The 26,904-nt window shown below is 34.3% G+C and overlaps 1 protein-coding gene across 1 annotated transcript; it reads left to right on the forward strand.

Moving 5' to 3' along the window:
• The first annotated feature begins 158 nt into the window (after positions 1-158).
• On the forward strand, positions 159-26,903 carry LOC114325000 (zinc finger protein 600-like). The gene is made up of 6 exons (XM_050660889.1): positions 159-229; positions 3,330-4,122; positions 14,990-15,360; positions 17,170-18,137; positions 21,109-21,205; positions 25,994-26,903. The coding sequence occupies exons 1-6, from the start codon at positions 159-161 to the stop codon at positions 26,901-26,903; spliced, it is 3,210 nt and encodes a 1,069-aa protein (XP_050516846.1).
• The last annotated feature ends 1 nt before the right edge of the window (position 26,904 follows it).

Here is a 26,904-nt window from a genome sequence, read left to right on the forward strand (position 1 = left end):
AAGTAGCTCAATTTTTCGATGCGCATGGCACGCATCAGTGCCAGGCTAAAGGTCGGGACACACATATCCGCACCGCGTCCGAGCCAGCATCGCCATTGGCCAGCCTGCACGGTACGGGCGCGGTGCGCCCGATCTCACGTGGGCATCTCTTCTAAAAAATGCAGCATGGAAAGGGTTTTAAAGGAAAAACTACTACCTTTAAAACCAAACCAGGCGGTCTGGCTGAAGGGTAGCGGTTATTTTCCCCAAAAATCCCGGTGGGGGGTTACTTTAAAATCTTAAATAGGAGCCCCCATTTTTTATTGCAGATTTGGATTCGTTACGTAAAAATAAGTAACTTTTATTCAAAACATTTTTTCGAATTATGGATAGATGGCTCTATATAATCTAAAAAACAAACGATAGTTGGAAATGGAAAATTAAATTAAAAATGGAAAGTTCCCACTAAAATGGAAAACTTCACTTAACTTTTTTTGGTTTTAGGACCTACTCTTCACAACCCAATAGGTCCCCAAAGCGCTCGAGTGACTGCACATTTAGCATACTTTCCTCCCCTACTATAATACATATATGCTCCCTATGTCCAGCTGAACGATTTACGTATTGTATCAAAGCCAATTACATGGCCGTATTGTAATTAATACAGTTGTTATTATTAGTTATTTAACCAAGAAGTGTATTAATAAGGGCGATTAACAGTTATTGAGATATTTTAACGCGTGAGCGGGCGAGCGCGTTAATGTTCGAGATTGTTAATCGATATTTTAATTCACGAGTTCGTTAAAAAACTTTTCCGTCGACCGTCGACCAATATCCACCTTTTGATTTTTCAAATACACAGAATTTTAAACAATAAAGTAAATAATGACATACAATGACAGATAGTAGTACTAACAGCGGCTACTTGATTTTAAATTTTTTAGTGGGAATATAAATAGGTATATGTTTGGTTGCCTACACCACAGGTTGCCAATCACAGAGCGTTTAATTAATTTATGCGAGCAATGTATGTTGTGTTGCCTATAATGAAATCGTTCATTAATAGAAAATAATTCAGTAAGAGGGGTCATTAATCAATGATTTTGAGGGTATTAAAATTGATCATAAATGGACGGTCGACGGAAAAGTTAATTAAAAGCTAAAATACCTTATATTATAATATTCAGATTATAATTAAGGTGATACAGTAGCAATCAACAGGTAGCCAAAACGCGTTCCAAGATTGTGGCTGTAATTTTGAATATTTTTTCGAGATATTTGGCACACATATTCGTAATATAAGAATGGCGGTACAGAGCCCAATTTGAAAAATATATTAATATGTGAAAATTACTCTGTAATTAAATACAATATTAAAAAAACGAGCCTGTACCGCCATTAAGAAGAACAAAAACATACACTTTCTTCAAATAAACTTTTTTATCCGATGCCTAGATTTTGTGTCATTTTGGAACTACTAAAATTTTTTATTTCATTAGTAGTTCCAAAATGACACAAAATCTAGGCATCGGATAAAAAAGTTTATTTGAAGAAAGTGTATTTTTTTGTTTTTCTTAATGGCGGTACAGTCTCGTTTTTTTAATATTGTATTTAATTACAGAGTAATTTCCACATATTAAAATTTTTTTTAAATTGGGCTCTGTACCGCCATTCTTTATTATATTACGAATACGTGTGCCAAATATCTCGAAAAAATATTCAAAATTACAGCCACAATCTTGGAACGCGTTTTGGCTACCTCTTGATCGCTACTGTTTCCTCTTAAGGTTTCGTTTTAAAGCTTTTCGTTTTTCCTTTAATTGAGATATTATACAGTGATTTTATTCAAAATGCAGTCGACTTACAATAATAACATAAATCATCAATATCAATTAACATTAAATAATAAAGTAAAACATCGCAAATTTTGTAAAAATATTTTGCGTAAGCACAATAAATTTTCTATTTTCAACAATAAATTCTATTATTTCTGAGAATTAATAATGCAAGAAAGATGATATACCTATCAGCTTAAAAATAAGAGCCTTTAATCAATGTGTCCTGCCTGTTGTTACATATGGCGCAGAGACACTTACTCTAACAAAGACATCTGCACGAAAACTACAAGTGACGCAACGTAAAATGGAAAAATCATCGTTGGGCATAACGTTAAGAGATAGGGTAAGAAACGAAGAAATTCGTAGAAGAAGTGGTGTAGAAGACATTATAAACCACATAACCAAAATTAAATGGAAGTGGGCAGGACACGTCGCTAGAATGAGAGATGATAGGTGGACCAAAAAATCTTGGACTGGAGACCGAGAGCGGATAGACGAAACCCGGGAAGACCATCCTCAAGATGCACTGACGACATAGAGGATTTGTACCAACTGGATTGCAGCAGCGCAGGATAGATCTGAATGGAAGTTATTCGAGGAGGCCTATGTTCAGCAGTAGACGACTATGGGCTGATGATGATGATGAATAATGCAGGAAAATAGGTGCCTATTTAGTGACAATGTTGACGATTACGAAAAGAAATTATTACGGTTAACAGTTCTGTAATTTTTTATTGTACTCTATTATATTATGCATTATTCTCTGTACCTGGAGAATAGGAAGGGCGAGTCAAGTTTCACATTACTTATGTAGGCTACAATTAATACATTGTGAAACCAGCCAGAGAGCTGTCGTTCTTAGCCCATTATCCATCCTGCCATTTCCAGGAAGATGTACAAGTCACCAGGGGATATCTCTCTTATCTGGTCAGGTGTGTAGGTGTACTCTTGTATTGACGATAACTCCGGACATTCACATAGGACATGCTCGACAGTTTCATCATCTCTTTCACACTTCCTATCTAGAAGTGTGTCTACTAGCCCTACAATGCGTGAAGGGCGTTTGCTTAATTGACAATGACCAGTTAAAAACCAACCCGACTGTCAAGAGTAGGTTTTTCCTGGTCATTCCTAAGTATGTATTTTTTTATACTATCCTCCCAATGTTCCTTAGTATTACGTGACGAGTCTACATCCTTGTCCTTTTTCCCATCTTTTTACGGCTAGGGCGTGGGGGTGACATTTAGCAATTTCCAAAGTTGACCAGCCAAATAGATCACCAGATCATAAGAGTTCTAGCTACCTGGTTAGCAATGCAGTTGCCTTTATTTCCATTGGGTTCTTTAACCCACCTCAGAATGATGTACCATCCGTATGTATTATTGTTATAGATTAGATGATTTTTAGTAATAACTCAATAATGAATCAATCTTTTTTAAACTAAATATATACTGATTTTGTTATTCAAATTATATTAATGTTTATAAAAAATACTTATACCTCACTTTTTAGGGACAAAGCGAAACCCAAGAAAAGACGCGGCAGAGTGAAAAGCAAAGTGAAGGAGGAAATCAAAGAAGAACTATCCGAAGAAAACGTACTTAAATTCTCTTGCGAACTGTGCGACGAAAAGATTTCGTCCAGCATCTTCTTCGCGATGCATTCAGCCAAGCATTCCCTGGACAAAAAATTCCATTGCCACTACTGTAACCACAAAAGCTCAAAAGTGAAAGGCATCGTCAAACATATGAAGTTCCATGGTAATATAGGAAAGGAGTTCCAGTGTGAGATTTGCATGGCTACCTTTCCAGAGTGTATCCAGGCTATAGAACACAAGAACTTTCATTCCGGGGAACTACCATATCGTTGTGAAGTGTGTGAAAAACATTTTATGTTTTCTTGGTTGTTGTTCACCCATCGAAGGCTGTTCCATCCCAACATCATAGATCCTGCCAGCTTAGTTTGTGACATATGTAATATTTCCTTTGGTACTAGATCCGGACTGAGAAAGCATCACTTCCGGAAACACAACAAGTGCCCAATGGTTCCTCCTTTATGTGAAATTTGCGGGAAAAGTCTTGCAAACAATGAAACTCTTAAATTCCATAGACGCACTCACACTGGAGAGAAACCACATACTTGTACCACTTGCGGGAAAAGCTTTAGGAAAAAGGGACTCTTGGTGGAACACGAAAGGACTCACACAGGTGAAAAACCCTTCATTTGTCCCTTTTGCCAGAAAGGGTTCTCCCAGAGGGCACCTCTAAAGATCCACCAACGGATACATACTGGAGAGAGGCCTTATGTGTGTAGGTTATGCGGCAAAGGGTGTATTTGTAAGAGCGTCTTAGACGCTCATATGAGAAGTTGTCGAGGTATTATTTTAGAATAATTTATTTAGGTAGAAGTTAGTGCAATGGGACTAAATTGTACTTAAAGGCACTATCGAGAGATTTACTTAACGTACTATACGTACTATACATCACATATACACTGTGTCCGTAAAGTATGGAACAAATTCTTTTTTAGCTAAACAGAGCATTTTAAGAAATAATCCTGAAACACGTCGATTTTTGATTTTAATTTATCGTATTTTAAAATAATATACTAATATACAGGGTGAATTACTTTCGAGTAATGACGTCACCGTCATTTTTTTTTAAATGGTACACCCCCATTTTGTTTCAATTTTCGGATTCCTCTAGCTGAGCTGATTCCAAAAATGTATCACATGTTGATTCAAATTGGTACAGGGTGGACAAAAATCCAATAGCTTTGTGTGTGTTCATAAAGTAACGCGTTAGTTAAATTAACAATATTATCAAAAATACTTATTTATTTTTGATATTTTAATTAATTTTTGATTTTAATTAATTTTTGATATTGTTTAATTTAATATTTTAATTTAATATCAAAAATTAATTAAAATTTAATATTATGAATACACACAAAACTATTGTATTTTTGTCCACCCTGTACCAATTTGAATCAACATGTGATACATTTTTGGAATCAGCTCAGCTAGAGTAATCTGAAAATTGAAACCAAATGGGGGTGTTCCATTTAAAAAAAATGACGGTGACGTCATTACTCGAAAGTAATTCACCCTGTATATTAGAATATTATTTTAAAATACGGTAAATTAAAATCAAAAATCGACGTATTTCAGGATTATTTCTTAAAATGCTCTGTTTAGCTAAAAAAGAATTTGTTCCATACTTTACGGACACATTGTATAATTTTTGTGTTTATTTATTTATTTATTTAGCTCAGCAGTCTACAAACAAAAGTAATCTCAAAAAGGGGATTATCTAAATAATTTAACTTATTCGCTCGGCTAGGAGCCATTCTGTTGAACGGCACCTATTTGAAGTAACCATACCACGCGCTGGCGCGTGATTGGCAGCGAATGGGTTAAGGGAAATTTTACTTTCTAAATAAAAAAAAAACACTTATTACATATAAAAGAAACTCCACAAGGAAATAGTTTTCCTGTAGTTGGCTGTATATTATGTAATACAAAAAAATTAGTAAATCCTTTATAAAAGGTATATTTAAAATCCCTAAAAACATACACAACAAACTACATCACAATCACATAACTAGTTTTCGACTGGTATACCAGTCATCATCAGTGCTTACGTGGAGTTTACATGCTAACCACCAAGATATAGTTTAACAAAAATATGTGGGTCAAAGCCCTGTATAAGTGGTCCGTTAAGGAAGCATCAGTCAAATATGCCAATTAAAGCATGGATGTTTAAACTATTTTAATATTATGCCCCAGGTAACATCTGAGCTGTGGTGTGACTTGATTACATGGTGAAAGTCTGGTAGCAAATGAAACTAAACTAAAAGAAACTATTATATTTAAGGATATAATTTTTGGGCATATACTAGTTCGCTCCGGCGGCCAGATTTTAATACCCTACAGAAAAGGGGCATAGGTAAATTCGCTCCGGCCATATATTTCTTAGAAAAGCTAGTTTAAAAATGCCTTTACTGGGTACACAATGAATAATAATGAATAGCCAGGGTCACGTATATAGACAATAGACAATGTTTCCATCATAAAGCAGGTACTTTAATACATTTTATTAATAAAAATTTTAATAAATATTTCTCAAACTTTGTATTTACCTGAATATAAAACTACTTCTTACTTAAAATTATATTAAAATTATAATAGCCAGGGAGGTAGTGTCAAATATGACCGGAGCATTTTAGCATGACTGGTTTCTTTTTATTTAGGTAGGTGTTCCAAAGCTTATTAACAAATGATGTGTCAGCTGGCCCAAAACCGGGGATTTTAGTCAAGAAAAGGTGAAACATGAAAGTTGATGGACCAACGCTACAGCTTAAATGTCAAATATATAACATACGTTACTCAGAACATTTAACGGACTTGCTTACTTGGCACCTACCTTTCACTCAGGAGATCGGGGTTCAAATCCTGGCGCGGAAAATCCTTTTTGTTTTTTTAAATTGACATTTTATTTTGAAAAATATTTATTTTTATAATACCACGTTTTTATTATTTATACGAGACAGTATAAAAAATCTGTATGTCTTTTATAGAATCGCAAACTATGCATTTTTGATCATAATATTATGATTGATCTTAATAATCAAATTTGTTGTACATGAACCCCTGAAGGTTCCTGAGTTTGTAAGACCAACAATCTAAGTGAAAAGGGAGATATTATTTGTTATTTTTTTGGACAAACTGTTTTTTCTTAATTTTATATGTTGTAGAACCGAAAGATACAACCCTAAATTTTCACTTTTCTATCACCAACCCCCATGTTTTAATATCAATCTAAATATTTCTCTATTCTCTATACTCTATAATATATAAAAATGAATGTTTGTTTGTACCTATGTCCCTTATAGAATCGTAAACTATGCATTTGGTAGAAAAAAGTATAGGTACGCAATATTTTTTAGTATTTTTTGGCTTTCTGGTAATTTTAGGTATTAAACATTCAAACATTATTTAGTTTTAAGGCGGTACGAAGTTTGCCGGGTCAGCTAGTTAATAATAAAAAAGTATTAACTCTTTTAACTCTATTAATTATTAAGTATATTAAGTATATAATATAAAGTATTAACTCCTTCCTGGGTTCATGTAAGTACAAAAACTTTGCTTGAGGTCATCATATGATTAAATGCATAGTTTACGATTCTATAAGGGACATACAGACAAAAATTCATTGTTATATGTTATAGAGAACAGGGAAATAATTAGATTGCTATTAAAAAAATGGGGGTTGGTGATAGAAAAGTGAAAAATTAGGGTTGAATGTATCTTTTGGTTTTACATCACATAAAATTATGCAAAAAACAGTTTGTCTAAAAAGATAAAAAAATGTCGGGAGGGAGGTGGGGAGGCCAACCCCCTTTTTCACTTAGATTGGTCGTACTAACTCAGGAAGCTTCAGGGGTTCATGTACAACAATTTTGCTTATTAAGGTCAATCATAATATTTATGATCAAATGTATATATGCTATTTCATAAGTTCTATGCATAATTCTATAAAAGACATACAGATTTTTTTATATTGTCTCGTATAAATAATAAAAACGTGGTATTATAAAAATAAATATTTTTCAAAATAAAATGTCAATTTAAAAAACAAAAAGAATTTTCCGCGCCAGGATTTGAACCCCGATCTCCTGAGTGAAAGGTAGGTGCCAAGTAAGCAAGTCCATTAAAAATGTTCTGAGTAACGTATATAAATAGTTGACATTTAAGCTGTAGCGTTGGTCCATCAACTTTCATGTTTCACCTTTTCTTGACTAAAATCCCCGGTTTTGGGCCAGCTGACACATCATTTGTTAATAAGCTTTGGAACACCTACCTAAATAAAAAGAAACCAGCCATGCTAAAATGCTCCGGTCAAATTTGACACTACCTCCCGGGCTATAACCGTATTATCGTGTCAGTAGGTATTATGATGTTAGAGCTCATATTCCCTTGTTCAATATTTGATTGGATTTTTACGTATAAGAAATTGCAAGTGATATATTTCTTTGAAAAGATTGGTAATTAGTAATCACCTGAAATTTTATGATAAGATAGAGGGGTGGTGCAAATCTCATCATTATTACTTTAGTTACGGTTTGAATGTCTTCAGTTCATGATGGAGAAATCTGAAATTAGTGAAATAGGAAGTATATGTTATTTATTGACAATAATTACAAGTACAACTTCCATAAAATGCTTGCTAATAATATCAAACGTTGGCAGTGTGTTGAAATAAGTTGCAAAGCATTTGTTAAAACTTTAAATATTTGTAACAGTATAGTTAAATACACTCTAAATTCGCAATCAAGATGCAGTAGAAATAAACAAACCAAGACACGTTAAATGTTACTAGGAGCACTCCCGAATCATAATTTACAATGTATGTACAATAATGTATATTGCTAATGCCAAATTATGATTTACAAAGTTTATTTGTAAATTATGATTCGAGAGTGCTCCTTGTAACATTTAACCTGTCCTGGTTTGTTTATTTCTACTGCATCTTGATTGTGCATTTAGAGTAGTGATAACCACACCCATGACAGTTTATCAAAAACAGCGTTAAACCGGCAAAAATTAAGTAATGGTGTTAAACGGAAGGCAATTAACGATTTGTTGCAAAACCATTGAAATTGATATACAGCGAAATTAAACAAGCTGTATTTTTGCTAAGCATATTATTTTTTCAACAAAATAGACATTTTTTTAGTTAGGTATTTGAGAAAAACCGCACGAAAACGTGTTTTTTTTGTCGAAAAATAAACATTTTTACTCGCTAAAGTCGAAAAGTATTAACTTGTTAAAAAAACTCTCTAGAACAAAAATTGCTTAGAATTAGTCAATTTATCCATTTTTGGACTTCTTTCAAAAGTATGTTTTCTCACCCATGAGAAGGGGTGAATGTCAAATGTCACTCCCCAAGTAAAAGCAACCAATGGCACAAGTCCAGCTTTGAACTTTGACGTGAAGGGTAAGTAGAACCTAAAACGCAATTTTCAAGCAAATCCGTCGTAACGCAGAAAATAACACTCCAAATCGGCCATTTATTGGGCTAAATCTAAATAATCTAAATTCACTGTCTCATTATTTATATAAATATGTAACAACCAATATTTTATACAATTCCTATATAAAATACAAAAGTCACAGTACCAATTTTGCCGATATTAATTTTCCTAGAACTTAATAGATAATTACTTAATCCGCTTAACTATAGGAGCGAACTAGGTTATGGTTTTCGGAGCGAACTAGTATGTAATTAAGGAGGGGGTATGGTTTGAAATATTTAAATTTTTTTATTATTTCAAATAAAAGTGCATACTTTCAAGAATACTCTCTGAAAATTTCAAAATAATCGGAGTAAAATTACCAGAGATACAGGGTGTTGAATATCCCTACCTTCGACTCCCTTTGCCGCGGCTTCGCGCCAGCACGCTTGAGCGTAGTGAGAAACGTTAAACAACTGTTTGCCTTCTCTTTTGTAGATTACTCCCCAATTTAAAAAACATATTCCAATGTTCATCACTTTACGATTTGGCAGACAAATAAGAAGATGAAGATGCAGTTGTCAAAACTTTAAACGCATTTTTCTCAAAACTGCTTTTTCAAATGCGGTGGACATTGTAACTGAAAAACTACTCGGCCGATCTACCTGATATTTTGCACAGATTTTCTTTAGACATTTCGTGAGGTAACAACGTCGAGATATTTTTCGTTTTGTGCTTATTTTTTGTTCAACAATATTAAATCTGTTGGTTTTCACAAAATTTTTATTAAAAATTTCGTATTTTTGACTTTTGAGTGATACCAAAAATTCAAAAATCATTAAAAATAAAAAAAACTCGACGTTGTTACCTCGTAAAACTCATAAGCTAATAAAATCTTTTTGAATTTTTTGTTTCGTATAATCCAGTGATGAGTTCTGATGTCCACCGCAAAATCCATTTTTTTTGAGCTGCCTGCCAAAATTTGTCGCCAATGGCTTATTTTTCAATATTTTGGATTGAATTTTTTCTTAAATATTCTTTGAATTGTACTTAATGTGTTTATTTAATTTAAAAATAAAATAATTCTACCATAGTTTCGAAAAAAATTCACAAAAATGTGCTTGATATGTTGATTTCAAACCATACCCCCTCCTTAAGAGGGTTTTTTGACCTTGGGAGCGAACTAGTGTGCTCCATAATTTTTTTATGTACATTTTAAGAAGGTTTTGAGGTATACAAAAAACATTTTTTAATACTTTTAATTATTTCTCGCCACTACAGAGTGCGTCTTCAAAAATATGCATAAATGTAGATTTTGAGAAAAACGTCTCCCAGTTTTGAAAATGTGATTTAGAGAAAAACGCGTTTGAATTATTTTTGTTGTAATTTTATCGTGTGTGATCATATTTATTCCATTTTATCGAGTACGGCACGACAAGATTATGCAAATGCTAAGAGAAGCAGGAATTAACGATCAAGATCTGAAAATAATTAGAAACCTCACTGGTTTCACCATCAGACCGAAAACCCACCGAATATGTGAAAATCATGCGTGGAGTCAGGCAAGGCTGTATTTTGTCTGCTCTAATCTTTATTCTCTACCTCTGGTGCGGGAGCACGCCAAATAGAATTCTATTTGAGTGACGTCACGTTGCCTAGCAACCGTCGATTCCCCCATTATGAAATTCTATTTTGTGACGTCAGCAAAATAGAATTCTATTTGGCGTGCTCTGGGCCCAGCTCTGAAAGGATTGTTGTCGAAGCTTTGCACGAAACTGAATAAAGGTTTTCTACTAAAAGCAACATCAGGTATGCAGATGACACCGTAGTATTTGCGTAACCTAGAAGAGATACGAGTCGTTATAAACCAAATCACGTATTACAGTCAACAATATAGAGTCAATATAAACTTAAAGAAGACAAAGCTGATGATAATTAGCAAGAAAAAGATAACAGGAGGCCAACTCTATGTCAGCCAAACCCCCATAGAAAGGGTGGCGCACAGCTAGATCTACCTTCAAGTGGATGGGGGCCTTCTTCAAGAGTCACAACCTCTCTCTTGGGATAAAAGTAAGAATGCTGCGATGCTACGTCTAATTCGTTCAATGTGTACGTATACATTGAACGAATATGTGCAGAAAATTGGAAGCATTTGAAATGTGTATTGTTTTGATTCCACTTATTTTTTATATATTATGTAAGCATTTAAATTACACTTACTATTATTTTTAAATATTATTATTAAGTAATTAATAAATCTTTTATTGGGCTAGCTCAAATTAATAAATTATCTCAGGGTTTTATGTCATCCAATCACAGAAATACAAAACCAATACTCAGAGAAAACTCATGGAAAAATAAAATTCAAAAGTAAAATATGACCGTATATTGACAAAAATTGATTATACGCTCTGAGCTTCGCTGGTGTCGCTCCTAGCGGATTACTAATGCAACTTTCACCGGTAATTTTAATTTTTTAAAGATTTTTTAAAGATTTTGCTAATCATTTTAACGTTCTATTAATGAAATATTAATTTCGTACCTCGGATACTTTCACAATTATCGTGTAGATGGCGCTTAGATTAATTTATAATTACATATTACGAAATATTAAAAAAACTTAAATTCAGTATTTAAAACTTAAGTATATTTAAGGTGAAAATATACACCACAGCTTTGACAAACTAATATTATTTTCTATTAATGTTTTTAATTTCAATGTCTTAAATTAATCCCTTTGACATTTATGTCAAATTTCCAGTAAAAGCTTACAGACTTGTCACTACTGGCGCTCGCGAATTTTTAATTATCCCCTCTACCTACGAGCTCATAGCGTATACCAAAAAATTAAACACACATTTTAATAATACAATAAACTGTATAACAAAAAATCTATGAAATGATTATGCAAATAAATGTAAACTAATATGAAAAATACCGCAAATTATTTTGAAATCGAAAGTTACCCAGTATAGATACAAAATGAATTATAACTGGTAACCAAAAGTCAATTTAAAAATTACGAAATTGTTTATGTAAAAGTTTATGTCCAATTACACTGGAGTCTTTATGTAGATGTCGATGAAACCAAAAAAAATCGAAATCCTCGCAACAGAGAATATTGATGGAGAGAAATATAAATTTGAATACCGTGGTACAGCTGCTACCATTTGTCACTGAATTTACTGTTAACTTAAAAAAAACTTTTACTTAGTACTTTGTTTTTACGAGTGCCTATGAGGCTTTGATTAACGAAAACCGACACCCTTTTTCTTTCTCAACACAAAACTGTTACTTTCCGCTATCCGAAATCACACTGCCTCGTTCTTTTATTGCCAAAAAAACTCTTCGCTCAAATTCCCCTTCCATCAGTGACATCCCTTCAGTTCCATTGGTCCAAACAAATGTCCTTACTACGTCATATATCAACGCCTCCAAATTTCCCAGTCGTCAGTACTTTTTCCACTTTCTGGGAAATCTAAAATTTCGACTTTTTCCAAATATTTCTCATATCTCCGAAAACAACACGTCCTTCGTATACACGCTTTCGCCGGCTAATTGTTCATAGAAGTACTTTCTATCAAATCTACCCGCACTGATAAAATTGTAAACATTTGTCCAAAGATCATAGAATTATTTTACCATTATTAAAAGAGAAACTTATAATTTTATAACTAACAATACCATACTGGATAATTTCAATCGGTACCTATTTTACAGGGTGGATGAAAAAAATTGAATATTTTAAAAATGAACTATTTTAACGTAATACAAATTGACAAAATTTATGCATACAAATTATTATACAATTAAATAAACTCCTGGACAAAATTAACGCACCACTAATATTTTTCTCAATAATCTTTATTTATTAATAATTTACTCCATAAGGTCCATAACCTTGTTTGACAGTGACAGTTATTATGTAAGCTAATAATAGTCTTGTTTTAACAATTATTTGTATTAAACTTCGTTTTAGACTAAAAGTGAGTTAAACCTTTCATAAAAAGTGCCGATTAAAGCAAAGTGCTTGTGAGAAACAAGCTTTTATTGTGATATTTTTCATCACACGCATGTTTGGAAGTTCATTTGCATAAAAATCAAATAAAAAAATGAACCGCCAAAGAAATTTGTCAATGGATGAGGCAGTGCGAGCATCGACTCTCCTAGATGAAGGATATTCAATGCGATACATTGCAGGTTTGTTAGGAAGACATCATTCCAGCATCAGTCGCTAGGTGAGGCGATATAATACAGGGTCGTACCATCGAAGACCAGGGCAAGGGCGAAAACGTTGCACTAATCAAACTGATGATCGTTTTTTGAGACAACGTGCTCTCAGAGATAGGAGAGTCACCAGCAATTTGCTAAAAAATGAACTAGCAGATGTTCGAAATGTCGCGATATCGTCTCGAACAGTTAGAAGACGTTTACATGAAGCAGAATTGAGCAACAGGAAACCGGCCAAAAAACCCTTGCTTACCAGAGAACACAGGGTTCAGAGATTAAATTTTGCAAGATTGCATCAAAATTGGACCATCGATGATTGGAAACGAGTTCTTTTCTCCGATGAGACTAGAGTAAGCCTAAATGCTCCAGATGGTCGTGAGCGTGTCTGGCGAAGGCGAGGAGAAAGGTTTGCCAGCTGCAATATCTCTCCTAAAGTACCTTTTGGTGGTGGCTCTAAAATGTTTTGGGGGGGGGGGAATTTGTTTTGAAGCTCGTACGGAGTTGGTCCCTATACGTACAAGGTCTATGAATGTCCATTATTACTTAGACAACATTATTGTCGACCATGTAATGCCTTTTGCTCCGTTTCTTGGACCTAATTTTTTATTCATGCAAGACAACGCTCGTCCTCATGTGGCTCGACAGGTTATTGGCTACCTAAATGATGTTGATATTCTATTATTAGAGTGGCCACCTAACAGTCCGGACATTAATCCTATAGAGCATCTATGGGATTATCTCAAAAAAAAGATTCGAAGTCGTAGACCCCCTATTGCCAATCACAACCAACTCATTGAGGCCGTTATTGAAGAATGGGAGAATATTCCGCAAGCTCTTGTTGAACATTTGATATCAAGCATGCCTCGACGCATAAATGCAGTTATAAGAAGTAGAGGAGGACCTACACGGTATTAGTGTTGACCTAGATGCATTTTATTGTGTTACTTTACTGATTTTTTTCTTTTTGCAATTTGGAGTTATGCTAGCTTATTTACGCATTTCCGGCAATAACAAATTTTTAAAGAAACAATAAGGCAAATTAAGGTCATAATAAAGTCATGTTGGACTTATTTGTAGGTGTTTATTATTATTTCAATGTAACTTAGGTTAATTTTGTGTTCATATTATAAATATTTAGATTAATTAAAGTGGTGCGTTAATTTTGTCCAGGAGTTTAGTTAGATTTTTTTCTTCTTCCTCTCTGCCTTTATTTATTTATGACAGTATATATCGGAGAATAATTAAAATCCCTTGGACAAACCAGGTTACAAATAAGGAGGTCCTCAGAAGACAGAAGAAGAACCGAGAGGTACTGACCACCATCAAATTTCGAAAGTTGGAATACTTCGAACACATTATGCGAAATGAATCCAGATAAGCTGTCTTGCAAGGAAACATATTCGGAAAGCGAGGTCCAGGAAGGAGAAGAGCATCCTGGTTAAAGAACCTCAGAAACCGGTTCAACACATCTGTGCAAATTTTCCGCGTTGCTGCAGATAAGGTGAAGATTGCCATGATGATCGCCAACATTTGTCATGAGTCATGGATAGGCACATCAAGAAGAAGATTTATTCCACTCCTGGTGCATGTTGGGTGCCCTCATTATTCAGTAAAAACTGTAAACGGTCGGTTAAAACTTTTTTCATACTTCTGTCATCTTTTGATGTCTCGCTGCTCCTTCTATTGGCTTGAGGAATACCAGCTATTCCTTAAGACAAGGATATTTTCCGACCAACTCTTCATTTCTATTTCATTTCATCTTATTTCTTCAATTTTTATTTCCCTAGGTTCATTACTGTGAGTGTACGATAACTTGTACATAGGTGAGATTGTGAATACAATCTTAGGATTGGACTGTATGAGGGATTGCTAGTTTACTGGTTCAAGTGGGAGTATAAAGGTTTTACACAGACAATATTCAAATGTAGATAAGAGTCTTACCAAGTTGTGAAGCCTTGTTGAACACTAGAGCCGATCACACACACGAGTTGACTGCTCTCGTTCCACGTGCCTCGCGTTTTTACTGCTGCGAAATCGTGTATGGCGTGACTCCCGAATTAACTGTTCGTGCCCGACTTTTGATTGTTCGTTTCAGCCCAGAAGAAAGGTTGTACCGTCAAGAGATGAGCGGTACCCGAGATGACCCTTCGAAAAAGGTCGTAGAGAAAAAAGGTTGCACCTTCACGCGTGGCGATAGGTACGAGAGAAAAGCTCACCCTTCGACGGGTGTAGGTCAAGAGAAAAATTCTCAATCGCAAATTGTCCAAATATTGTCTATCTGTAAGGGTGAGGAGAGAGGGTAAGAAATAGGAGGGATGAAATGGTACTATTGAACAGGGCTGGCTTGAGATGTATTTAAAGTTAAGGGTTTTAATAAGACATTAAACACAGTAAAAAATATAATAATATTTTTGACATGTGAAAATTGAACAGTGAGGTTGATTTTAGTTCCTTCATTAAAGACACAGCAACTATCCAAGATTTATTTTTTAACGACTATTTATTTTAATATACATTTTAACTATAGTACTGAGAAAGTTAATAGAAAATGGTCTCAGTATTTGAAGCACTGTCGAAGACAAAAATATGTTCCAACATTCCACATATTCAGTGGACATATAAACAACTAAAATTTATATGGATGTCCCATTAATATTAAAGCTGGTGGACCATGCTAGACTTGCGTGAATCACCCTGTAGATTTAAGTTTATATTTAAAAAGCGCACATTTGAATTTAAAAGTTGACGCGTCCCAGTGTTTTTTTTTATAATTTTTTAAAATAAGGACACAACATTTTTTATTCCATAAGTGGTTTCCACATTTTGTATTTTCAAAATTTCACTCAGTAATATTCATAATAGACCCCAAATGATCTAGTTCGTTGTTATCACGTTCTTTAGGAGCTTTTAAACATATAAAAATATACAGGCTGTTCCATTAAAAATAAAGCTTATGGACTATGCTAGGCTTACAGGATCACCCTGTATATTTAAACTTATGTTTAACCCGGGAGCAGTCGCGCTCACTTCTGTCACGTAAGCAGTCGCGCGTATAGAAAAAATCTAACAATACAAATTTAAAACAAGTTTCTATTTTATATTTTGATTTACTTGTTATGTTAAAAATATGGATTTCTAACAATTAAAAAAACTAATTAAAAAAAATTAAAAAAAATTAAAAAAAATCCCACGCATTACTACAATATTCCTCGAGGCACTTACGAATGAAAAGTTATGTTGCAAAATTTTTCAAGTTATCACGGAAAAGGATAAAATGTTAGATTTTTTCTGACGGCGCGACTGCTCCCGGGTTAAAAGAAGCGCATATTTACATATAAAAATCGACGGGTTTCGACATTTTTTATGATTTTTTAAAACAAAGACAAAAATAATTTTATTCCATAAGTAAGTTCCACCCTATATAATCCAAAACAATCCCATTGAGATATTTTATACATTATAAAATCGATTAAAGTTAAAACTGACTAGATTAAGTACGATTTGGTCTAATATTGTTAATTTGCTTATACACTTTTCGAATGTATAAATATCAGTAGACCCCACTATTTTTTTTAATAAAATATTTTACAATTGCTACAGTCGTTTTTATTCCTAAATGCTTTAAATTAGTCTATTATTTGTTTTTCTTTTTAAAGTATACGATTTCAATGTGGATTTGTATTGCTATACCAATTACGTGGCTAAAGGTTCTAGTTCTAAACCAAGGTCAGAATCAGAGAAAAAAAAGATGACAACTTATGTATATCTTAACACTGTCGGGCGCACCCGATCTGCTAGGCACATACTGTGTTCTCTGCTTAGCCATATCTACCTTGACATAACTCTTTTTGCAGTTTTCTGTTTCCAGTGCAAGTGATAATAGTTTCTGAGGCAGTCCATGAAATTTTTCCTTCTTGTACGATTTTTACGTACTTTTGATATCATATTTTTTAACTCATGACAAAGGTAAGTGTGAGAACAGTGAGTCCAGAAAATTTTTTACCAAGATCTATAAACTCAATTTCTCACTATTTCTGATTAAAAATCTTTCTGACTCTACTGTTAAAGTTTTTTTAGACAAGTTGTGCTTATATACTGTATGTTTTAGGTACTTCGACACGAGTATTTTAAATAAATTATTCTATGGACCAGGGATTACCATTACACCAATCAAAAAGGAACCTTCTGAGGAATTAACAATCACTGATGATGGCTTTGCTTATGAAAACCCGAAAATGAATCTCCATAATGGTTTGATTAATAGTTATAGTGACACAAATGGTGCAAACGACTGGTTAGACCATTCCCAAACATTGCCGAAAACAGAACCCGAACCTGAAGAACATTTCTCAAACGCCTCAGAAATGATGACCGATAACATTTTGAGTTGTTTACAGAAAAAGTCCAAAAAGAAATCAAAATCTGTAGAAAAACCAAAGCTGCCAATTATTGAATTGGATGAGCCTATCCATTGCGAAGTGTGTGATGTCACGTACAAGAATAATGTAGCATTTGCTCTACATTCGGACAAGCATAGTGAAGATGGCAAGTTTACTTGTCATTTATGCGACTACAAAAACGCGTCGAAGTACCATGTTGAAATGCATATTAGAGCACACGAAGGTACTACCAAATATAAATGCGAGGTGTGCGACAAGGCTTTTACAGTGAGTACTCACGCCATTGAACACAAGTACTACCACACAGGAGAGAAACCATTTGAGTGCGATATATGCGGCAAACATTTTATGTTCTCGTGGTTTTTGACCTCTCACAGACGCACACAACATTGGGAATTGGTCACGGGTAGCCCTTTGGTCAAGTACGATTGCACACTCTGCAACAAGCATTACACGTCTTCAACTGGTTTGAAGCGACATAACCTCAGCAAGCATAACGCCTCAGGAGTCGATGCTTCGGTACTATGTGACATCTGCGGAAAACGATTGTCCAGCAAGGAGAAACTGAAGTTTCACAGAAGAACTCACACAGGCTATAAACCTTATTCGTGTGATGTTTGTACAAAAAGTTTTTCCAGGAAGGAGCAGCTGAAAGAGCATGAGAGAGTACACACTGGTGAGAAGCCTTATAAGTGTCAGTACTGCGGAAAGGGCTTTACCCAGAGGTCGCCTCTGAGAATCCATGAGAGAACGCACACGGGAGAACGGCCCTATATTTGTAAAATTTGTACGAAAGGGTTTATCTCTAAGGGAGTGATGGATACTCATATGAAAACTTGTTCAGGAGGGAGGCGTGTTGATATTTAAGACGTTGTGTAGAATATAGTGTAATATTGTTGATGCAAGAATATATTAGTATTCAATATGAAAATAGAATCGATAATAGTACCTTTAACGAGTATTTCAATAGCATATGTACATAATTTACTGGAGAACTGACATTAATCTTCACTCTTAAGTACCGGAACTATTTTTTTCCATTGTTCTCTATCTTCAGCTGCTGTAAGAACATCGCAGAATGAGTTTCCTGCTTAATTCTTAATTTGGCCGGACCATCTAGTTGGTGATCGTCCTCTTGATCTTCTCCCCGGAACGCTTCCAGAAACAATTAATCTCTCCAATTCGTCACCTCTGCGAACCACGTGACCGAAGAATTGCAGACATATTGTGGACAGCCTTTTTTTAATCTCGAGTTGATTTAGAATGGAAACGTTTGTCCTACGAGCTGTACAAGGTATGCGCAGCATTCTTCTTCTGCATCACATCTCAAAGGAATCAATTTTTTGGCGCTCGCGTGCGCGAAGGGTCCAAGTCTCTGCCCCGTATAGAAATTTTGAGAACACAAGGGTATTCACCAGTCTTATCTTGATATTTTGAGAGATAGATCTGTGTTTCCAAACTTTAGTTAGGCGACTCATCGCATTTTTTGTCATACCAATACGTCTCCGAACTTCTGCTTTACAGTTACTATCGTTAGTTATACTAGACCCGAGATAGACAAAGCTGTTTACTATCTGGTATTCCTGTAAGATGTTAGTCAGTCGAATAGTGTGAAATCTGTCGACCATCATTATTTTTGTCTTAGCTTTATTGATTTTTAGACCAACTTTATTGCTTTCGTACTCAACTCTTCGCAGGAGATCAGGAGTTTTGTGTTACGCTAGTTTTAAATTGACTGTGTTCATCCACTGGCACATCTTCTGTCGAAGAGGATGTCAAATGTGAGATTTATTTTCCCAAAATGTTTTGCTACGATCATCACAGCCATGCAATCGGCATATGCCACGAGCTTAGCATCCCTTGGTAATCCTAGCTTTAGTAATTCATCATACGTAATATTCTACAAGAGAGATCCTAGTACAGAGGCATGTGGTACTCCTCCAGTGAAGTAGCTAGTCAGTATCCTCCTTATACATATATGCCGGGACCTTCATTTCGGTAAGAGCTCACATAATTCAAACCCAGTTGCTGGAGTTGAAAGCTTTTTGATGTCAAATGTCGTCACCAGACAGCACTTCTTCGTACCCTTCATCCATCTGGACCTTATGATCGCCACCTTAGTTGTGCTAACGCCAATATTAATCGCATCCAAAGTTAAGTGTAATTTTCGAAAACCATCTTCTTCTTCTTTAGGTACCGTCTCCTCGAAGGAGGTTGGTAATCAGCAGCTATTTTCACTTTTGAGATTGCAGCTCTAAACAAGTCAACGGAACTGCAATTATATCACTTTCTCAGATTGTTGAGCCAGGAGATGCGTCTTCTTCCAATACTTCGTTTTCCCTGTATTTTTCCCTGCATTAACTTTTGTCGAAAACCATACCACAGTATAAAGAGGGACAGTAGAACCACTTTCCGAAAAATTGGAAGTAAAATCTTTAGTCGCGCATGACGACCGCGTAATGTTCCCAGTCGCTTTTGTCCCTCTCTCACATTGCTAGTCGTATAAAAACGTACGAGTTTTAACAGGGAAAACCCGTATCCACCACTGGCGAATTACCAATTGCGTACTGCCGGTATTACTTCTTGAGATCAAAGGGCCGACATAGAAGAGGTTTTACTGTCCCTCTTTATACTGTGACCATACTGATACGGCTCAACTGCTCCTTGATTCTTTGATAGACTTATTCGTTCTAGTATCTTGCCAGCTCTATATGTATCCAGCATATAGAACGGACGATAAGATGATGATTCATCTGGTGGTTTTTTCCCATTTGGGAGAAGCAGTAATCTTTGTTGCTTCTATATGTGCGGGAAAGTGCTCTCCTTAGGAAGGCATGTATTGTAAACTTTCAGGAACATTCCCGGTGATTCCTTTAAGGCTGCTTTTAAAGCAATGTTTGGGATTCAATCTAAGCTAGGAGCTTTATTATTTCCTACTGTGATTTTTTTTGAGATATATTGTAAATATATTTTTGTTGAGTGTGGAATTTTAGGTTATATTCTTCACTGTTTTAACTAAATTGGTTAGTATTCTTTGTAAGTTGTTGAGATTTTCTGCGATGATGATGGTACCACCTGCATATCTGATATTAAATCACTGATTTCGTAAAAAACTGTTAAATAAAGAACCCTCCAAATCTTGTAAATATCAAAGGCAGTATTTGTGCCATATATTCTATATCTAGGAAACAAAAGTGCAGTTTCTTTTAAAAAGAAAAGAAGAGAGCCTTTTCTTTTAAAAAATAAATTATAAAAAATTAATGATTTTAACTGTAAAAATAAATGTGTCTCTTTTCTTGCATTAACAATACTTATTTTATTGTAATTTTGTTGACATTGATGTCATCTAGATGTATTTTAGAATGTTCAACTGAAACTAGTCATGGTAATAGATCTAGACTCGAAAACGAACTGTAGAAACGAATTAATTTTCGTTCATTTAGCTATTTAAATATATAAGCGTTTCTAAAAGTGGCTGTACTATCTTAATTGTTTAGTTTAAACTTCAAATCATTTTTATTTTATTGGTTATTTTCGACTAAGTAGTATTGTTCAATCACAAATTAAAACTTTAATTTATAATCTCACATTAATCTTAACTCCCTAATTTATTGTAATAGATATCTGTAATATATTTTAATTACCAGGTTATCTAGCATCCGGCTCGAAGGACCATTATATAAATTGGTTCAGTTTTAATCAAGTTGCGTTAAGTCATTGGGTGCTCTACACTCTTCGAGAATGGTATGTCGCCGGACAGGTAACAGGGCCGGCTTCACATTTGCTTTACTTTATAACGTTTGGCTGAAACGGTAAAAATGAATAGAATAAGGTATTACAGACAGATCTTATATATCTCGAAAAAAAAAAAAGATTTGAGTTCCTAGTTGAAGGGGAAACATAATATATTATATTAAATATAGATAAACGATTACGTAGTGTACAGTCACTAATAAAGGAAAAGAAGTAAAGTAGACCTATCAAAATAGTTTATTTAAAAAGTGATCTCTATATTAACCAAATATTATTATTTTATGTAGTAGAAATATGCAACCCTTTTAAAACGAGCACGTTGCATATTTCTGGCTAAGATAGCGCTGTAATAAATTTAGCTTCCGAAGTAAGATCGCTAGAGTAATTGACTGATTTTAATTTTATATATTAATTGGCCACTCCATTGTAATTGTCGTAACTCGTTTTAAGGGCGTCGGCGCCAAATTTTGCGCTAGTGTGTTTTAAATTCATTTATTTTTTGAAGTTATACTTCTTTACCGGCGATATGAGGGTGAATTTTTATATGTTAAAACCTATGATCCGGGCGCATGCGCATTATAACTTTGTTCTGATTGGATGTTCAAATGACATGTCAAAAATTATTCAATATGGCGGCTGTGGCACAGCTGTGGTTAGATTATTTATGGTTGTTGCGTTTTAAAATTTGTGTGAAAAGAAACAACAAACAAAAGTTAGTTAAAAGTTATACTGCCTTTTTAAATAGTTTTCATATACCTATATTTTTGGACTTTTGGACTATTTTGGACAAGGAAAACTCATTCTAATTTGGTAAGTAGTTTTTATTATAATCATATTGTAATTATACATTTGGATTAGGTTGAAATACAGTAGAGCGTCGATTATCCGAACTAATTGGGGAACATAGGTGTTCGGAAAACCGATTTGTTCGGATAATCGAACTACAATATATTGATACATATTTATAGTCATACATATTTATCCACAAGTGAATAAAAGCCATATTTATATACCTACATATTTATTTATATCTTGATAATGACAACTAGCAACTAAACAAAAAAGTGCAGTCATTGCAACAACATAATTATTTTTGGATACAATATTGAAGAAAATTGAAGATATTTTAAGCGTCAATTACTAACGCTTGCTCGGTATTCGAGTGCGGGACGCGGGAGTCGATAGTTCGAATAAGCGGTCGTTCGGTTGATCGACGTTCGGATAATCGACGCTCTACTGTACATTTATTTTCTCAAGAATGGGGATTTTAGAGAGAAATCCCAAATTAGGTCCGATTTTTATTTTTAAATTATGATTTTTTGGCGTAGATTTATTTATCTAGTAGGTATGTAATGCTTTGATTTACATACTTAATTTGATTACCAACAAAAGTTCTACCAATCTTCATCTAATATATTGTTTTCTTACTGTTTTGTTATATTTTAATATTTTCTTCCACAAAATTTAAACTACATAATTTAATTATATTCAAAACAACTGTCAAACAGTAAAACGTTCAGTTACCCTATTTTTCCACATGACAAATAATGTGGAATTGGACGAGTGAGTCTAGGCTTCGATTACGAATCAAAGCGTCACGAAATTCACGGGTTCGATTCCCGATGCATGTTTTTATTTTTTTATTTTTTTATGCATTTTATGATTGTCAGTATATTTGTTATATAATTTTTTTTTTTTCAGAAAATGCGTATTTAAAATTTTTGCCAACAATTATTATCGTTCAGAAATCATTTTTTATTTGTGGCATTTTTCAATGTGTTTGTGCGCGTTTTATACTTTTATTTTTTTAAATTTTTGGTATTGCCTTAAAAATCACATAATATGTAGTAGAAGTATAACTTCTTAAGTGCGTACAAAGTACACACACATTCTTTTTTTTTAATCCTGAGAAAACTAATAAGTATATTTGAAAAATTTAAACCCAGAATGAAAGATTGCATTATTACCGAGGGCCGAAAGTCCCTAAAAACTTCTATAATGTTTATTTTAAAAGTTACGAGGGTAAAAAAGAGAAAATTTAGTGTGATTTTTAATTTCAAATATCTCATTCAAAAGAAACTTTTTGGTTATGCTAAGGTACTTTCGGCTCTCGGTATTAATGTAATCTTTCATTCTGCGTTTTAATTTTTCAAAAATACTTATTAGTTTTCTCAGGATTCGAAGAAACTGAATGCATGTAAAACACACTGGCTCAAAATTTTGCGCCTACGACCTTAATATCTAAAAATTGTAATAATTGTAATAATAAGATAATATTTGTAATAGTACGAACGAGCAATCTAAAGAACAGAAAAACTAAAGGCTTCTTAAGTTAGAAAGCAAAATTCTACTTACAACCTATTTTTTTATCGCCATCAAGCTTGACATGGAGTGGCTATAATTTCAATAAATGTATTAGTTTTTTTATTTGTTATAGTAAGTCCCTTTGTTTTTGTTCTAATAAAAAATTAGAATACTTAAAATGAAGTATTATTAATGAACCACGGTACATTGATGTATTTGATCATTTCCAAAAGTTATTTATGCTAACATAATTTGTTTAATGATACAATCGCAACGTAGTAGAAAATACAGAATTGGTCTGACATGTGGCAATAGATAATAATGTATTGGATTTCGTGAATGTGGTCAAACAGGTCCTGCTGGGACCTATCGCCATGTGTTGTTATACATAGGTACTGCCAATGATGTTGTGGTTCTTAAGTCGTTAGTTTAGCAGTGATTTTGTAATAGAATGCAGTCGTCCATTAAAATTATAGTTATATTAAGTTATTTATAGGGGGTCCGGACAAATAATCCCGGACAAAAAATCCCCACAAATTATCCCTGGACAAAAAATCCCCGGACAAAAAATCCCCACAAAAAATCCCCACAAATAATCCCCACAAATAATCCCCGGACAAATAATCCCCGGACAAAAAATCCCCACAAAAAATCCCGGACAAAAAATCCCCACAAATTTTTTTGGACAAAATATCCCCACAAAAAATCCCGGACAGAAAATCCCCAAGGAATTTTTGCTGCCGAATAGTTCTCTAAAAGTTTTCCCGTGAATGGTGGAAGATATGGGGAATAAGCTAACTGTGGGAATCATGTTTTAATTGGCTTAAATCTTTTGTTCACTCTGCTTTAAATATCTCTGTTCATGATGATAACTGATAACTATACTGAAAACGATAACTTGATTATACTAATGCAAACAATCCGTTCCACGCATCGCCAGGAAAGTTATACAAAGCTTTTCGATTATTTTAACTTTTTTGGTGGTTTTGGGAACAAATTTATAGGCATTACTTTTCGATATCCGGTTTTTAAAAAACGTAATTGAAGATCTGTGTTCATCTATAAACAAACTTTAAAAATGTATCCATAAATCAAACCATACATAGCTGCTCGGGGAGAAGCCAGATGGGAGAAGGTCTGTAGGGCGGCCTAGAAAAAGGTGGAAAGATGCAGTCTGACGGCCTAGAAAAAGGTGGAAAAGTTATAACGCCATTGATGATGATGATGACTAAATATTTTTGACGTTAAATTTACAAAAAGGAACAGAATTTTTTGCATTACGATCAAGATTATCGTTTTCAGGATCAGCAGTTATCATCACGAATAGACAATAAGTACAACATGATTCCCAAAGCCTTAGCCTATTCCCCATATCTTTCACGATTTTTGAAAAAACTCATAATTGGAATTCGACATTTGGTAATCGAAATTACAATGGATGCTTAATTTTAATTGCTAATAATTATTTTCGTGCCGAAAAGCGGTCTCATGGCGATTGCTACCTATAACCCTCATGCACTGAGGCTGAAAAACATTTGCGTCGATTGCATTCACAGAAAAACTTTTAGAGAACTATTCGGTAGCAAAAAAATTTTCTTGGGGATTTTATGTCCGGGATTATTTGTGGGGATATTTTGTCCAACAAAATTTGTGGGGATTTTTTGTCCGGGATTTTTTGTGGGGATTTTTTGTCCGGGGATTATTTGTGGGGATTATTTGCGGTGATTTTTTGTAGGGATTTTTTGTCCGGGGATTTTTTGTCCGGGGATAATTTGTGGGGATTTTTTGTCCGGGATTATTTGTCCGGGGATTATTTGTCCTAGCTTCATTGGTGGCATTTACACTGTTGTCAAATATTCCGTTTTTCTAAAAATCTAATGAACTTTCTTATTTCAAATGGATAATGTATTAACACAAAGTGTTGGGTTTTTGGTTTTAGACATGGATTAAATCGACCCCGATTTAAGGCCTAGTTTTATAATCTCCGTACCTTAGTTAATACTTTAGTTAATTTATTTCCATTAATTTGTACTTATTTTGAGTAACCAATACATTGTTTTTTACACGCTATCACAATCGACTGATTATTATTTCCATCATCGATTGAGAACGAAGCATATACTTATATACTCGTATTAACATAGACACATAAGATCTATCTTTTTTTTTTGGATCAGTGTTGTTTCACTCTTACATATAGTAAAGCTGCGAGACTAGTCCTCCCCTACCCAAGGTCAGGTCAGTATAAGATAACCTTGTCGTCCCCTACCTGCCTATACCCCCACATAGGTTTATGTTAGTTTCTCGAGCCAATGTGCTAGAAAGAGATAGCATCAAACCAGTCCAAGAGATCTTGTCGTCAGGAAGCGTGGAACGTATACTCAGTCTATGTTAAGTCTATGGAACAAAGTACACTAATTTTAATTTTAATCTTATTTTTTATGGTATTCACTGTTCTAATTATATATTTTTTAGGGATTTTGAGGATGAAGTAGCCGAAAATATTTATATAGTAGTATCTAATAATCAGAAGCATCCTGTATCTCGCAAACAACCTCCATTTTGTAACGTCTGTGAAAAAGATTTCGGATGTTCGATAAAATACGCTAAACACTCATTGAAACACTCCCTGGACGGCATCTTCCGTTGTTTCATTTGCCACGTCAACGCCAAGATGACCTTGGACCAGATAGAAACCCATATTAGGATCCATCAGAACATACCTAAGTATACGTGTTCCTTTTGTGATGCTAGACTCTATTCCAAATATTCAGCGATCAAACACGAATCTTGCCATTCAGGAATTAGGGATAGTAGTACAGTGTTTTGTGACCTGTGTTCGAAAGGCTTTATGTTCCTTTGTAGTCTTCAAGCTCACCATAAAGAAGCCCATCCTGAGATTAGTATGAAAGTTTACAGGAAGGAGCCTAAGAAGACATCAATACCAACATCCATATCTCCGAAGGACCATTTGCCAATTCCAATTTACCCCAATGAAACAATTACTTGTTTTATTTGTAAAGAGAGGTTCGAAGATAATATCAAGTACGCCTTGCACACGGTTAGACATTCAGAGAAAGGCTATTTTAACTGCTACTTGTGTGCTCTCCAATGCAAAATGTCCCATCAAGAGATCATAGACCACATCAAGATGCATCTGAACAGCACCATTCGTCAGTGTCCAGTGTGTCGAAGAGGTTTTACTCGGAAAACAGATGCGGAAGATCATATCAACTACCACAACAACAAGAAGCCATTTGAGTGCAAAGACTGTAGTAACAAATTTATGTTCAATAGATGCCTGTTGAGCCATCGTAGGAATCATCATAATCTTAGTAGTAAATGGCTAAGAGGGTGTACAGCTTGTGATGTACAAATGTTATGAA

The sequence above is a fragment of the Diabrotica virgifera genome, chromosome 9, assembly GCF_917563875.1.
Source record: "Diabrotica virgifera virgifera chromosome 9, PGI_DIABVI_V3a".
Classification (NCBI taxonomy): domain Eukaryota; kingdom Metazoa; phylum Arthropoda; class Insecta; order Coleoptera; family Chrysomelidae; genus Diabrotica; species Diabrotica virgifera.